Raw genomic sequence first — 17,271 nt, 5'->3', positions numbered from 1 at the left:
GAAGGGAATAAGCAGGAAATCTGTGAATCTTCCAACCACCATTTCTGGGAAAACCTGGGAAAATTGGAAAAGTTAGAGTAACAGAATGTTGCAACCCCTAGCAGGGAATGAGTGATCTGTCGGGGATGGAGCAGGAAGCTTGCTGAAGCCCAGGGGAAGATGAGCAAAGCCACAGTCCAATGATCCTCAACTCATCCCTCTCCCTTGGTTTCAGCTGCCCAATGAACAGTACATCCCAAAACTGGGGCAACTGTTTATATTGAGAGACTTTCCAAACATGTCTGAAGCAGGGTTGGGGTCCATATGTTTTATCTCAGTCCATTCAGGTAATTAATATAAATTCTATATCAAACTCATTCATTTAAAATACAAATAAACATTGGCTGAGTTGAGACAACATTTACCCCAACTCAGGAATCAAGTTGATCTATGATAATGTTTTTCCATGTTTGGGACCACTGCTTAAGACAAACAAGTTCCTCTTAAAGTTCAACAGTGAGGTGAAAGGTTGAAAAGTGTAAAACAACATTAAAAAAGCAGGACTACTCCACTGAACATGGAGACAACCGTGTAAGAGCCCTTGAGAGGAGAGGAACAACACAAAATGGATGAACTGAGAAGAGAACAGAGCAGAAATGGATGCAAAACAGTGTCATGGTTCAGAAGCTAAAGAGCATTATGTCATGAATGCAGCACAAGGCTTCTGGAAAAAACAAACACATGGAGAAGCATGAGATGAAAAAGCAACGGCAAATATCCTCATATGTACGTATAGCAGTAGCCTATATTCTACCGATGAAGTTACAGAATGTAAGGTCAAGCACTGAACTTTCAAAAAATTATACATGGATCGTTCTAACACAAGAAAGAAGAATATTACCGACAGCATACAAATGCACAAGAGAAAGACTGGCACAGTAGAATGAAACTCGGTCCTACAGAGTACAAATGTCGATGAAAACCAAATGGTCCAAACCTCATGTCTCTATTATAATCTGTTAAGTTATTGGAGTTTTTACCCCTCTAGGATGGCCAGAATTAGGGTGACTAAATCAATGGAGACCAGAGAGAAAAAGTGGTCAACAGAAGGAAAATGGCAGTGTGTTGAGTCAGCTAAACTGGATTCTGATCAAGAATAAAGGCTACCTGACAGGCTCACTTTCCCGTTGAACTCGTCATCTTTATTCTCGAATCCGTAGGTCATAAAACAATATAGATATCGATTTTGAGACATGACATGTAGTATTTTCATATTTTAGTAAACACTTTTCATATTAAAATGTGAAATTCCTGTTATTTTTCAAAGATTTCTCACAAAAACATGCGTATCTCTGAAATGTCAACAGAGCATCGAATGTACAAGCTTTTCATTTTCCTTTTACATTTAATTCACCTCGTGTTGCACGAACCCGAGTGGCACAGCGGTCTAAGGCACGACATCTCAGTGCTAGAGGCGTCACTACAGACACCCTGGTTCGAATCCACGCTGTATCACAACTGGCCGTGATTGGGAGTGCCATAGGGCGGCGCAAAATTGGCCCAGCGTCATCCGGGTTTGGCCGTTGTAAGCCGCCATTGTAAATAAGAATTAGTTCTTAACCGATTTGCCTAGTTAAAACAAAAACGCCAAATGAGCTTTTTGCAAACTGCAGAAACAGCTTTGAAGACGACCACAACTACAGGTAAAATCCTCAAAAGTAGCTGCAAGAAAGCTGAACCACTCAACAGAGCTCGGTATTTATTATCGGATGTATTAAGTTACGAAATCCAACTTTTTGGATCTACTGTTAATTCAAATGTTAGAGAAAGATACAACTGAATGATTCAGAACACAAATTATGTGTCTTTGTAAAATCTATTTTATAGCACAAGGAAGTAAAATATCATCACCAAAGTGCGTTTTCACCCACTCTGGCAGAGTGGGTAGACACCCTATAGCATATATGAAAAACCATTACGTACAGTGCATTCAGAAAGTATTCCGACCCCTTAACTTTTTCTATATTATTACCTACAGCCTTATTCTAAAATGGATTACATTGTTTTTTCACCCTCATCAATCTACACACAATACCCCATAATTATCCTTTACCCAGTACTTTGTTGAAGCACCTTTGGCAGCGATTACAGAATCAAGTCTTCTTGGATATGACGCTACAAGTTTGGCACACCTGTATTTGGGGAGTTTCTCCTATTCTTCTCTGCAGATACTCTCAAGCCATGTCAGGTTGGATGGGGAGCGTTGCTGCACAGCTATGTTCAGGTCTCTCCAGAGATGTTCGATTGGGTTCAAGTCCGGGCTCTGGCTGGGCCACTCAAGGACATTCGGAGACTGGTCCCGAAGCTACTCCTGCGTTGTCTTGGCTGTGTGCTTCAGGTCATTGTCCTGTTGGAAGTTGAACTTGAGCCCCAGTCTGAGGTCCTGAGCACTCTAGAGCAGGTTTTCATCAAGAATCTCTCTGTACTTTGCTCCGTTCACTTTTCCCTTGATCTTGACTATTCTCCCGGTCCCTGCAGATAAAAAAAACATTCCCACAGCATGATGCTGCCACCACCATGCTTCACCGTAAGGATGGTGCCAGGTTTCCTCCAGATGTGACACTTGGTATTGAGGCCAAAGAGTTCAATCTTGGTTTCATCAGACCAGAGTACCTTGTTTCTCATGGTCTGAGAGTCCTTTAGGTTCCTTTTGGCAAACCCCAAGCGGGCAGTCATGTGCCCTTTACTGAGGAGTGGCTTCCGTCTGGCCACTCTACCATAAAGGCCTGATTGGTGGAATGCTGCAGAGATGGCTGTCCTTCTGGAAGGTTCTCCCATCTCCACAGAGGAACTCTGGAGCTCTGTCACCTCCCGGGTTCTTGGTCACTTCCCTGACCAAGGCTCTTCTCCCCTGATTGCTGTTTGGCTGGGCGGCCAGCTCTAGGAAGTGTCTTCTTCTATTTAAGAATGATGGAGGCCACTGTTTTCTTTGGAACCTTCAATGCTGCAGAAATGTTTTGGTACCCTTCCCCAGATCTGTGCCTCGACACAATCCTATCTCTAAGGACAATTCAATTGGTTTTTGCTCTGACATGCAATGTCAACTGTGACACCTTATATAGACAGGTGTGCCAAATCATATCCAACCAATTGAATTTACCACAGGTGAACTCCAATCAAGTTGTAGAAACATCAAGATTGCTCAATGAAAAGAAGACTCACCTGAATTCAATTTCAAGTCTCGTAGCAAAGGGTCTGAATACTTAAGTAAATAAGGAGTGTTTTTTATTTATTTAATACATTTGCAAAAATGCCTAAAAAACTGTTTTTGCTTTGTCATTATGGGGTAGTGTGTAGGGAAACATTTTTTAAAAAATCAATTTTAGAATAAGGCTGTAACATAACAAAAAGTCAAGGGGTCTGAATACTTTCCGAATGCACTGTATAGGCAATCAGCCAAGACTGTGGTCAATCCCAAAATGATGTGAAATTCAGTTCATGATTTAAAAAATAACCCTTTACCTCAAGGAGTTTGAATCCAAGACCTGAATTTCACTTAATTTTCCAAATTGACTGGAACTGAAATGGCATTTCCATTGAGCCAAACTGCCAACTTCAAAAAGCAGTAGTCTGCTGATGAGGGTGAGCTACAGTGGGGCAAAAAAGTATTTAGTCAGCCACCAATTGTGCAAGTTCTCCCACTTAAAAAGATGAGACAAGCCTGTAATTTTCATCATAGGTACACTTCAACTATGACAGACAAAATGAGAAAAGAAAATCCAGAAAATCACATTGTAGGATTTTTTAATGAATTTATTTGCAAATTATGGTGGAAAATAAGTATTTGGTCAATAACAAAAGTTTCTCAATACTTTGTTATATACCCTTTGTTGGCAATGACAGAGGTCAAATGTTTTCTGTAAGTCTTCACAAGGTTTTCACACACTGTTGCTGGTATTTTGGCCCATTCCTCCATGCAGATCTCCTCTAGAGCAGTGATGTTTTGGGGCTGTTGCTGGGCAACACGGACTTTCAACTCCCTCCAAAGATTTTCTATGGGGTTGAGATCTGGAGACTGGCTAGGCCACTCCAGGACCTTGAAATGCTTCTTACGAAGCCACTCCTTCGTTGCCCAGGCAGTGTGTTTGGGATCATTGTCATGCTGAAAGACCCAGCCACGTTTCATCTTCAATGCCCTTGCTGATGGAAGGAGGTTTTCACTCAAAATCTCACGATACATGGCCCCATTCATTCTTTCCTTTACACGGATCAGTCGTCCTGGTCCCTTTGCAGAAAAACAGCCCCAAAGCATGATGTTTCCACCCCCATGCTTCACAGTAGGTATGGTGTTCTTTGGATGCAACTCAGCATTCTTTGTCCTCCAAACACGACGAGTTGAGTTTTTACCAAAATATTATATTTTGGTTTCATCTGACCATATGACATTCTCCCAATCTTCTTCTGGATCATCCAAATGCTCTCTAGCAAACTTCAGACGGGCCTGGACATGTACTGGCTTAAGCAGGGGGACACGTCTGGCACTGCAGGATTTGAGTCCCTGGCGGCGTAGTGTGTTACTGATGGTAGGCTTTGTTACTTTGGTCCCAGCTCTCTGCAGGTCATTCACTAGGTCCCCCGTGTGGTTCTGGGATTTTTGCTCACCGTTCTTGTGATCATTTTGACCCCACGGGGTGAGATCTTGTGTGGAGCCCCAGATCGAGGGAGATTATCAGTGGTCTTGTATGTCTTCCATTTCCTAATAATTGCTCCCACAGTTGATTTCTTCAAACCAAGCTGCTTACCTATTGCAGATTCTCACTTCCCAGCCTGGTGCAGGTCTACAATTTTGTTTCTGGTGTCCTTTGACAGCTCTTTGGTCTTGGCCATAGTGGAATTTGGAGTGTGACTGTTTGAGGTTGTGGACAGGTGTCTTTTATACTGATAACAAGTTCAAACAGGTGCCATTAATACAGGTAACGAGTGGAGGACAGAGGAGCCTCTTAAAGAAAAAGTGAGAGCCAGAAATCTTGCTTGTTTGACTAAATCTTGCTTGGCTGACTAAATACTTTTTGCCCCACTGTATATGCCACAGGGAGTGAGGCTGAGCTAGTCAGAGCATACTTGCCTTCCTAAACTGCTTGCCGCTGGCCTCTGGTGTGGCCGTGACTGTGGCATCTGTGGCAGATTTCACTGGAGAATCCCCAGGGGCTTCGGCTAGGAGACATAAACAGCACAAAGCATGAGAAAAACCACGAGGTTACACCACACACCATCGATAATAGTATATTAGCAAAAAGCAGTAATGAGTGAAAAGTATTGGCATGCCCAACATTAGAGAGGACTCTATCTACCATCTATGCCCCAGGTCAGAACCCGCATGATGGAATCTCAAAGGTTTGGAAAATATTGCTCACAATAACATTTGGGAGCTTGTGCTTTTCATTGGCTCTCTGACCAGTTATGTCTGATATGGTACTATAAAATAATGACAATGAAATCATTCATTAATTGGCAAACCCTTACACAGTGCTGTTATGAAAGACGTTTCTCTCCTGTATAACACAGCTTGGAGTTGCGAGGTGCTACAGAGCCAGCTGGACCAGCAGCAAACATTCACTTGGTACATATTTATATACTTCCCTTCAGAACATCATGGAACAATCCTTCATCCAGCCAATGAAAGACCTGTCAATAACAAGCCTCACAACTACAGTACTGTGTCCCAAATGGCACCCTATTCCCTACATTTCCTATATAGTGCCCTAATTTTGACCAGATCCATATGGGGCCTTGGTCAAAAATAGTGCACTACATAGGGAATAGGGCGCCACTTGCGACACAAACCAGGAATACACCTATTATTTTAGCAAGTCAAAGAAGAGGTATGGATGGACTTCAAGATGTTTCCATCTATCATAGACAGATGTATTTTCCAAATATTTGAGAAGCATCAGCTACCAGCAGACAAGGAGAGCCCTCCAAGACGAGGACTATCCTCCCATCATGTAAGTAGAGGGGGAGAGAGACCAGAGGCCAGGCAAGCCAGGGAGAAAGTAGGAGGAACTTGGAAATCAAAAGGAGGAAATAACACACAAGTAGGACAGACAAAAGCCACAGTCAGATGAAACCCAAACCCAAAGGAGAAGGAGAGGATGCAGTGGATCTGTTGTTGAAACCACTGTGGACCACAAGATCGACAGCATCACATCCAATTCATTCCAAATACATCCTATTCAGTGGTCAACGTTGGTTCAGAGAAAGTGTTTTTAGAGGAATTTGATTATATAAGACTGTGAAAAAATTTCAATCTGATATGAACAATATGATGTAAGAATATATCCTGTACATCAATTAAAGACTATGTCAATCTAAGCATTCTCTCCACCCAAAAAAACAAATCCTCCCATCAATAATTTGTCATGGGTGTCTGAAACAGCAGCATCATCGGATAAAGACAACGAGTTGGTAGTCTAGAAGCCAATCGTGTTGGGTTTGGAGGTCCCCATCTAAGAGCACTGGACAACATCTGTGGCTCCAAAGCACTAAACAGGGTGCTGCCGCACACACACGCCAATGTTGGGTATTCAAACAGCACCAGGACGGAGTGTAGAGGATACACACCTAACAAAAAACGCTGACCAGAAGCTCCTTTACTACCAACACCTGTGAAGAACGCAGAGGGGGAGAAGGAAAGAACACAAAACAAATCAAAAGACTGAAGCAAAGGGGTGGGAGCAGGGTCAAGGGTCACTGCAGGGTCAAGGCCCTGCTGTGAGCCTGATGTCATGGCTGCATCCTGCAAGTCCAGAGTCAGATACCATTGGCTACGTGTGCAATCTGGGCACGTTATTGTGATACTACTAATAATGCAGAATAGCTCATCAGGAAAGTTAGAAGTGATTGCAACTGACAGTACGTTAGCGAAAATCTAAATGTTTTTTTTGCTGGAAAGTATGAAGGTAGATTGCTAGCTAATGCAGGTATGAATCGACAAAAGAAGCCCACTTCAAATTTAGATTACCAATGACAGAAATGTTTCTACCACTTGAAGCAGCTGCAATTGCTATTCTAGGTTCACAAAGCTCAAGATGTTTATTCATAACTTTTGCCACTTGTTCAAAAAAATATATACAATCCTGACCAAAAAGAGTTAAGTAACTGCTTTATCTGACACAGCCTCCAAAACGGCTATCTATTTCTTAATCTGATAAGACTGTACTCACCGGTGAAGAGGATGCTCTTGAGAAAGGTGAAGTTCTCTCCTATCTTATCTAAATCGGGTAACTCTGGTAGAAACTTGGCAATCTCCACTAACTCAGGCAGCATTTTGGTTAGTTTATCTGTGTGCAGAAGAGAATTGCGATAGGGTAGGTGGAGTTTATCCTTTGAACATGAGAATCAAATGAAACAAACTGAGCAGCCTTAACAGAAAGACAGCACTGGCTCAGCCCAAATACTACATACAATTCACGTCAGATTAACCACACACACACTACACTGATTAACAGGAATTAAACTAACATGACAAGTTATTTAACAGTGGTAAATCTATATACGAATTTTAGGTTCACAGGCTTCTAACGAGTCATTTCATGTTTGTTTTTTTTGCATATGTGTTTCTTCGACCCACCTAAATCCAAACAGTAAAACAAATCCAAATATTTCAGGGGCATTGAAAAACATTTTAAGTGTAAAGTGAAACAGACAGAAAGTACCCCCCAAAAAAGACAATGGATCTATATATTTTTTAATAACATCTTTGAGAGTTAACAATCACCAAAATAAAGCTAGACAGTCAAGGAGAATCTAAAACTCCAGAAATGATGCATTCAGGAGTTTTTTCTGTGATAGCACGAGGCCCCCACTGATTTAGTTATGTTTTAGTCACTCAGCATAAGAACATGGCATAAGCCATGGACAAATGAGTAGAAAGGAGGGCCACTAAATGTTCCAGTCGACCGACACACCTACTGCCACCTAAGCCCCATTTGATCCAGAAACAAATCTCACCTAGGTCAATTTGTTTACTCATCTCCCAGAAGAAATCAGGTATTACCCAATTGTATTCATCCATATCAGGCAGCATATCCTTCCACTCCTCATAGGTCTGGAAGAACAGAAGAGACGTGGCATTTCAATCACATACATGGTCAACTCAGTTAAAGATTAACAACAACAATATTTCAAGGGATGGGTTAGGGTACAATAATAGGACATAGAGTGCATTTGTTAAGTATTCAGACTAGAGGTCGACCGATTATGATTTTTCAACGCCGATACCGATTATTGGAGGACCAAAAAAAGCCAATACCAATTAATCAACCGATTTTTATTTATTTATTTGTAATAATGACAATTACAACAATACTGAATGAACACTTATTTTTACTTAATACATCAAACATATATTTAGCCTCAAATAAATAATGAAGCATGTTCAATTTGGTTTAAATAATGCAAAAACAAAGTGTTAGAGAAGTAAAAGTGCAATATGTGCCATGTAAAAAAGCTAACGATTGAGTTCCTTGCTCAGAACATGAGAACATATGAAAGTTGGTGGTTCCTTTTAACATGAGACTTCAATATTCCAAGGTAAGAGGTTTTAGGTTGTAGTTAATATAGTATTTATAGGACTATTTCTCTCTATACCATTTGTATTTCATATACCTTTGACTATTGGATGTTCTTATAGGCACTATAGTATTGCCAGTGTAACAGTATAGCTTCCGTTCCTCTCCTCGCCCCTACCTGGGCCCGACCAGGAACACATCGACAACAGCCACCTTCGAAGCATCGTTACCCATCGCTCCACAAAAGCCGCGGCCCTTGCAGAGCAAGGGGAACAACTACTCCAAGTCTCAGAGCGAGTGACGTTTGAAACGCTATTAGCGCACACCCCGCTAACTAGCTAGCCATTTCACATCGGTTACACCAGCCATTAGGCTGATAGGCTTGAAGTCATAAACAGCGCTGTGCTTGCGAAGAGCTGCTGGAAAAATGCACAAAAGTGCTGTTTGAATGAATGCTTACGAGCCTGCTGCTGCCTACCATCGCTCAGTCAGACTGCTCTATCAAATCATAGACTTAATTATAACATAACACACAGAAATACGAGCCTTGGGTCATTAATATGGTCGAATCCAGAAACTATCATTTCAAAAACAAAAAGTTTATTATTTCAGTGAAATATGGAATCGTTCAGTATTTCATCTCACGGGGGGCATCCCTAAATCTAAATATTCCTGTTACATTGCACAACCTTCAATGTTATGTCATAATTACGTAAAATACTGGCAAATAAGTTCGCAACGAGCCAGGCTGCCCAAACTGTTGCATATACCCTGACTCTGCGTGCAATGAACACAAGAGAAGTGACACAATTTCCCTAGTTTAATATTGCCTGCTAACCTGGATTTCTTTTAGCTAAATATGCAGGTTTAAAAATATATCATTCTGTGTATTGATTTTTAAAAAGTCATTGGTGTTTATGGTTAGGTACAGTCGTCCAACGATTGTGCATTTTTCACTAATGCGCTTTTGTTAAAATCATCCCCCAGCGTTGCATTGATAATATGCAACGCAGGACACGCTAGATAAACTAGTAATATCATCAACCCTGTGTAGTTATAACTAGTGATTATGATTGATTGATTGTTTTTTATAAGTGAAGTTTAAAGCTAGCTAGCACCTTACCTTGGCTTCTACTGTATTCGCTCAACAGGCAGGCTCCTCGTGGAGTGCAATGTAATCAGGTGGTTAGAGCGTTGGACTAGTTAACTGTAAGGTTGAAAGATTGCATCCCCCGAGCTGACAAGGTTCTGCCCCTGTCGTTCTGCCCCTGAACAAGGCAGTTAACCCACCGTTCCTAGGCCGTCATTGAAAATAAGAATGTGTTCTTAACCGACTTGCCTAGTTAAAGAAAGGTATAAAATATATATACTTTTTTTTTTAAATCGGCAAAATCAGCACCCAAAAATACCGATTTCCGATTGTTATGAAAACTTGAAATCGGCCCTGATTAATAGGCCATTCCGATTAATCGGTCGACCTCTAATTCAGACCCCATCCTTTTTCCCACATTTTGTTACGTTACAGGCTTATTCTAAAATTGATTAAATACATCATCAATCTACACACAATACCCCATAATGACAAAGTAAAAACATGTTTTTAAACATTTTTATAAAATAAAACAGAAATACCTTATTTACATAAGTATTCAGACCCTTTTCTATGAGACTTGAAATTGAGCTCAGGTGCATCCTGTTTCCATTGATCATCCTTGAGATGTTTCTACAACTTGATTTGAGTGCACCTGTGCAAAATTCAAGTGACTGGACATGATTTGGAAATGCACACACCTGTCTGTATAAGGTCCCACAGTTGACAGTGCATTTCTGTGCAAAAACCAAGCCATGAGGTCGAAGGAATTGTCCATAGAGCTCTGAGGCAGGATTGTGTTAAGGCACAGATCTGGGGAAGGGTACCAAAAAATGTCTGCAGCATTGAAGGTTCCAAAGAACAGTGGCCTCCATCAATCTTAAATGGAAGAAGTTTGGAACCACCAAGACTCTTTCTAGACTTGGCCGCCCGACCAGCTGAGCAATCAGGGGAGAAGGACCTTGGTCAGGGAGGTGACCAAGAACCCATTAGTCACTCCGACAGAGCTCCAGAGTTCCTCTGTGGAGATCAGAGAACCTTCCAGAAGCACAATCTCTGCAGCACTCAACCAATCAGGCCTTCATTATAGAGTGGCCAGGCGGAAATCACTCCTCAGTAAAGGGCACATGACAGCTCTCTTGGAGTTTGCCAAAAGGCACCTAAAGGACTCTCAGACCATGAGAAACAAGATTATCTTGTCTGATGACACCAAGATTGAACTCTATTGCCTGAATGCCAAGCGTCAGATCTGGAGGAAACCTGGCACCATCCCTACGGTGAAACACGGTGGTGGCAGCATCATGCTGTGGGGAGGTTTTTCAGCGGCAGGAACTGGGAGACTAGTCAGGATAGAGGGAAAGACGAACGGAGAGATCCTTGATGAAAGCCTACTCCAGAGAACTCAGGACCTCAAACTGGGGATCAAGTTCACCTTCCAACAGAACAACCCGAAGCACACAGCCAAGACAATGCAGGAGTGGCTTCGGGACAAGTCTCTGAATGTCCTTGATAGGCCCAGCCAGAGCCCGGTCTTGAACCTGATGGAACATCTCTAGAGACCTGACAATAGCTGTGCAGCAATGCTCCCCATCTAACCTGACAAGATTGAAAGGCTCTACAGAGAATGGGAGAAACTCCCCAAATACAGGTGTGCCAAACTTGTAACATCATGCCCAAGAAGACTAGATGCTGTAATCGCTGCCAAAGGTGCTTCAACAAAGTATTGAGTAAAAGGTCTGAATACTGAATACAATCAAGTTGTAGAAACATCAAGGATTATCAATGGAAACAGGAAGCACCTGAGCTCAAGTTCAATTTCGAGTCTAATAGAAAAGGGTCTGAATACTTATGTAAATAAGGTATTTGTTTTATTTTATAAGTGTGCATAAAACCCTGTTTTTGCTTTATCACTATGGGGTATAGTGGGTAGATTGAGGGAAAACATTTTTAAAATCCATTTTAGAATAAAGCTGGAACAAAATGTGGAAAAAGTCAAGAGGTCTGAATACTTTTCAAATGCACTGTATTTCCCATTCTAAGTGACATGAAAGGCTTAACTCTTAGGTAAAACAACCCTTGTGTTTTCCTCTATGTTGTATGAGTCTGGGCTAAAAAACAGAGGTGTGAGGGGAGTCTAGACTAGAGGTCGGCTGATTAATCGGAATGGCCGATTTAATTAAGGCCGATTACAAGTTTTCGTAACAATCGGAAATCTGTATTTTTGGGCGCCGATTTCCATTTTTTGTATTTTATACCTTTATTTGACTAGGCAAGTCAGTTAAGAACACATTCTTATTTCCAATGGCGGCCTAGGAAGGGTGGGTTAACTGCCTTGTTCAGGGGCAGAACGACAGATTTTCACCTTGTCAGCTCGGGGGATCCAATCTTGCAACCTTACAGTTAACTAGTCCAATGTTCTAACCATTGCACTCCACGAGGTGCCTGCCTGTTACGTGAATGCAGTAGAAGCCAAGGTAAGTTGCTAGCTAGCATTAAACTTATCTTATAAAAAACAATCAATCAATCATAATCACTAGTTATAACTACTAATCCAGGTTAGCGGGCAATATTAACCAGGTGAAATTGTGTCACTTCTCTTGCGTTCATTGCACGCAGAGTCAGGGTTGCCTGGCTAATTGCGAACTAATTTGCCAGAATTTTACGTAATTATGACATAACATTGAAGGTTGTGCAATGTAACAAGAATATTTAGACTTATGGATGCCACCTGTTAGATAAAATACCGAATGGTTCCGTATTTCACTGAAATAATAAACGTTTTGTTTTCGAAATGATAGTTTCCGGATTCGACCATATTAATGACCAAAGGCTCGTATTTCTGTGTGTTATTATGTTATAATTAAATCCGATTTGATAAAGCAGTCTGACTGAGCAGCAGCAGGCTCGTAATCATTCATTGAAACAGCACTGTTGTGCGTTTTGCCAGCAGCTCTTCGCAAGCACAGTACTGTATATGACTTCAAGCTTATCAGCCTAATGGCTGGTGTAACCGATGTGAAATGGCTAGCTAGTTAGCTGGGTGTGCGCTAATAGCGTTTCAAACGTAACTCGCTCTGAGACTTGGAGTAACGATGCTTCGAGGGTGGCTGTTGTCGATGTGTTCCTGGTTCGAGCCCGGGTAGGGGCGAGGAGAGGGTCGGAAGCTATACTGTTACACTGGCAATACTATAATGCCTATAAGAACATCCAATAATCAAAGGTATATGAAATACAAATGGTATAGAGGGAAATAGTCCGATAAATACTATATAAACTACAACCTAAAACCTCTTACCTTGGAATATTGAAGACTCATGTTAAAAGGAACCACCAACTTTCATATGTTCTCATGTTCTGAGCAAGGAACTGAAACGTTAGCTTTCTTACATGGCACATATTGCACTTTTACTTTCATCTCCAACACTTTGTTTTTGCATTATTTAAACCAAATTGAACATGTTTCATTATTTATATGAGGCTAAAAGGATTTTATTGATGTATTATATTAAGTTAAAATAAGTGTTTATTCAGTGTTGTTGTAATTGTAATTATTATAAAAAATAAAAAATAAATATGTTAAATCGGTATCAACTTTTTTGGTCCTCCAATAATCAGCATTGAAAAAAATCATAATCGTCGACCTCTAGTCTAGACACATCTAGCCTTTATACAAGATCAACTTCAACACAATCATGTGTAAATATAGTCCATATAGTGAAAGGGTTTTGAGAGCTCGTAAGGGAATCTTATCTGTGCTGGCAGTCTGGCATAAACACATACCCTAGCAGAGCGCCAATCAAATGTAGAGTAAGTCACCTCTGTTCCACTGGGAGTGGAGGTAAGTAGGGTGACTCGTACATTAGGATTAGAAAAGCAGCACTCAAAGCCAATATTGCTTAAGCACAGTGTGAACGGCAGTAAACCACCTATGTGTTTGTTACGCTCACCAAGCAGGTCCAGCCAATTAGAGATCAGAGCGCCAACTGGTATTTAGATGAGAGATGCACTTGTATCATGTGTCTTAAGTCTAACAGACAAGTAAAACAGCTTCTTTCGAACAACATTATGGGGCAGTAACCTGGCTCCGGCTATACGTGTCTGGGAAACTGGCCATTACCATTCAACTCTCTCTCCTCTACCTCAAATGTACTGTACCTTCTTAGCGGTATACCCGCCTCCCACTGCTGAGCCCAGCAAAATGTACCGGAGCTTCAGCAGCCTGGAGGCCAGGCGGAACATCCAAAAGTTGCGGTGTTGCTGGTAGCGCCAGCCACCGTGACCACCCGGGGGAGGCTTGGGGGGCTGCATGGGCAGCCGGGACATGGAGGTGAAGTGGCGGGCTGCCAAGCGGTGCGGGGGGGTGACACTGGCGTTGTACCGGTGGTAGATGGCACGAGACAGAGGGTGCAGCTTCTGTAAGGGCATCCTGAACCTCACCCCCATGTTGGGGGAGACCAGGTTTCTGCAGGCCATGCTGAGAGGACAGAGACATGGAGAAAACGTGTCAGGAATTTAGACCCACAAGTAACATTAACACTGTACCTTCTGCAGACATCAGGTGTGATGAGTAGAACGATTGATCGTATACTGTACAGTACAACATGATGAACAACAACGGCATGATAGTGTTGATTGAATGGTGTACAAGTAACGTTAGTTAGCTACAGTAGCTGCACATCTGCCTGGCTAAATACAGTAACGTTGCTTTTTTTTAATAGCTAAAATGCAACGTTAACTTACAATGTCAACCTTTTGTTTCGCAGATAATTACCTAACACACACACAATCGAGCTGGCCACTTGATATCAGTGATTCCAATTTGTTTAACACCAAGCTGATGTCTAGCTAACTAACTGTTATCGTTACCTTCTTGAACATCAAGCGTAATAACAACCTTTTCGTAGCCAGCCTCTAGGCAACAAGCAACTTAACTAAGCTAACGTTAGCAAGACAGTCATGTAATTAGGAGAAGTACAGCATTGTCATCAACTAGCTATTGCTATTAAGTCAATCAATGAATGATGCATAAATTATCTAGCTAGCATTGTGGTCAACATTGCTAGCTAGTTATCTCTATATAGCACAGCGAGAAACACCGTCCTCAATGCCCAGATAGCCAGCTCGCTATCTAACAGTAGCTATCTATTTATCTAGTTAGCCGAAAATATTGTTACCCTACTTACCAGGCCACTGCGCTTCCAACTCGTAACATAATGCTATTACCAACAACGGGTAAATGAAAATGTGTTATAAATTCGCGCTCACGTACAATTCAAATCATTTTTACAGAGGGTACACATTGGTTAATAACTTGCTAACTAAAAAGGACACAGCATGAAATCGGAATGACATGTCTGCTTGCTGGAAACGAGTCCAACCTCAAAATCAGCACTGACAAAACAGTCTATGGTGCTTCAAGTTCCTACACGGTATCTCAGTCACGTCAATAGTAATGTTCTCTAATTTCTCAACATATAGCTAAATCAAATGGATAAATTATGATTGAAAAAAATATATAGTAAGAATTTCCACACTGTAGCCTAATCAGACTAAAAATACAATGTTGTCTTAATTTTTCTACCATGGACGCTGTAGACCTCACAAAACTGTGTAATTAACCCACTCAAATGCTTGAGGGCATAACAAACTGCACACATCCACTACTACTCATTATCTGTGGTGTGGATGGTCTAATAATGCACAATGTCAAAATGAACTATTCAACGTTGTACAATTATGATGAGTCATTGCTGCTTTGCTCTCTACACTCCTGCTTCTCGCTGTTTAGTATCTATGTATAGTCACTTTACCCCTACCTACATGTACAAATTACCTCGACTAACCTATACCGCCGCACATTGACTCGGTACCGGTACACCCTGTATATAGCCTCATTATTATTATTTAATTTTTTTGTAAATATTTTCTTAACTATATTTTCTTAAACTGCATTGTTGGTTAATAAGGGTTAGCATTTCACCTGGCGCATGTGACAAATATAATTTTATTTGATTCGTCTGATTTTTACAATGATCTGTTGAACACTAAATAAGCTAAATTTAAAAAAAATTGTGCTTTTACCATTAAATAATACCCCCAACATGTGGATAACATGGGAGAATCTCAATTGCCTCCTCCTCGCAGCCGCTCACCTCACCTCCTTATCAAAACCCATTGGAGAAGAAGGTCAGAGGGGCGGGACCTCTGGCTTTTTCCTCCAATGTGTTTTGAGAAGGAGGCGAGGAGAGAGGACACGAGGTCAACCAATTGAGATGTACCCATAGTCTCACCATCGGGCTGAGGAAGAGGGGGAGCAATGATGTACAGTATACTGACACTAGATTGCTGATGTTACGTGTTGGCCACTGAGACGCTCTGATGCCACCATCTACCATATTGGTACTGCTGAGAAGGAGCATTCCTGCATCAGAATAAATTAAATTCAACAGTACTTCAGTTTAATGTTTCATGAATAAAGTGATGGAACTACCATGAGCCTGTGTTGTTACTGTGTCAGACTGGGTAACACCTCATTAGAAACATCACATTGACATTTAACCCGTTGGCCATTTTTGATTAAATAAAATATGGATATACCCAACCAGAAGTATCTATAACATTATCGACTGATACTTTCTATGACATCACTGACACACAGCCCACAGAAGTCGCACCAACATAATTTTATTAGTGACTCAATGTATGAATATGGGAGCAAGTAGACCAACTGTAAAATACAGGAGAGCTGTTTCAAAGTGTAAACACTTAATCAAAATGCATTCTGCTTCATTGTGACAATAATGCTTGTACGAACTCAAACCCATGCGCAGAGGTAGGGGTAAATCCAGAACTTCTACTTAGACTCTAAAATGAAACAAGGCAACAGCACAAGAGCACACTAACAAAACATGAGACCATAGCAATGATACAGGCCAACTGAGGAACCTAAATAACCAGGCAACCATGTGAACAGAGAACATAATTAAACACAGGTGAAACCAATAAGAAATAATCAGGGTAACCTGGAAAACAAGGTAAGGGAGCCCTCCAGGGATAACCGAAGGAAACAACACTCAAATTAAACAGAATCTGTGACACTTCATAATATTACTGAACCTCTCAATTATTTTGTGATGCCTATTACTATTACTGCGGGATGATGCATGTATAATGACACATGAAAGGAAATAAAATTAATGTATACACTCCTTGTATTGACAAAATAATTTCTCAACATTTATGAACAAGAGCAAGTGACTTAACACTGAGACCCAACATTGCAAAAATACATTTCCTAAATTGTACCCCGTACAGGTCCGAAAAATAAATAAAAAACACTGTATTATGCATCTCCTTAGACCCACATGCATCTCTTAGAAGTATTTGTTGTGTGTCAGTATGATTATTGTGGCTTCAGTAGCCTCAAACATTGGAAATCTGTCCACTCTGTCAAGGCTCAGGCGAAGACCTAGAATCATACAGTTTCTAAGTAAAAAAAGTAAATTACAAAAACAGGGGGGCAGTCAAACGACAGGTCAAGGGCATGCAGAGGTCAGTAATCCAGAGCAGAGTGCGAAAGGTACAGAACAGCAGACAGGCTCAGGGCAGGCAGAATGGTCAAAACCAGGAACT

General features: G+C 41.2%; 1 protein-coding gene across 5 annotated transcripts in view; it reads right to left on the bottom strand.

Moving 5' to 3' along the window:
* The window catches only part of LOC112253250 (dynamin-like 120 kDa protein, mitochondrial), an 80,527-nt gene extending 65,497 nt beyond the window's left edge, over positions 1–15,030 (bottom strand). For 4 of the 5 annotated variants that reach the window (XR_006083572.1, XM_042322956.1, XM_042322959.1 and 1 more), the window contains exons 1-6: positions 14,823–15,030; positions 13,795–14,113; positions 7,990–8,086; positions 7,203–7,319; positions 6,601–6,642; positions 5,105–5,193 (exon numbers count right to left, since the gene is read on the bottom strand). Coding sequence is in view for 4 of the 5 variants with exons in the window: in XM_042322956.1 (XP_042178890.1) it covers positions 5,105–5,193; positions 6,601–6,642; positions 7,203–7,319; positions 7,990–8,086; positions 13,795–14,113; positions 14,823–14,851 (693 nt within the window). In the remaining variant the exon portion in view is untranslated. The remainder of the gene's footprint in view (positions 1–5,104; positions 5,194–6,600; positions 6,643–7,202; positions 7,320–7,989; positions 8,087–13,794; positions 14,114–14,822) is intronic. The other variant, XM_042322960.1, reaches the window with a different exon arrangement.
* Between the last annotated feature and the right edge of the window lie 2,241 nt (positions 15,031–17,271).

This window comes from Oncorhynchus tshawytscha, linkage group LG06 (assembly GCF_018296145.1).
Source record: "Oncorhynchus tshawytscha isolate Ot180627B linkage group LG06, Otsh_v2.0, whole genome shotgun sequence".
In the NCBI taxonomy this organism is placed as follows: domain Eukaryota; kingdom Metazoa; phylum Chordata; class Actinopteri; order Salmoniformes; family Salmonidae; genus Oncorhynchus; species Oncorhynchus tshawytscha.
Note: the sequence above shows the minus strand (reverse complement) of the source record. Positions and strands in the feature narration are given on the sequence as shown.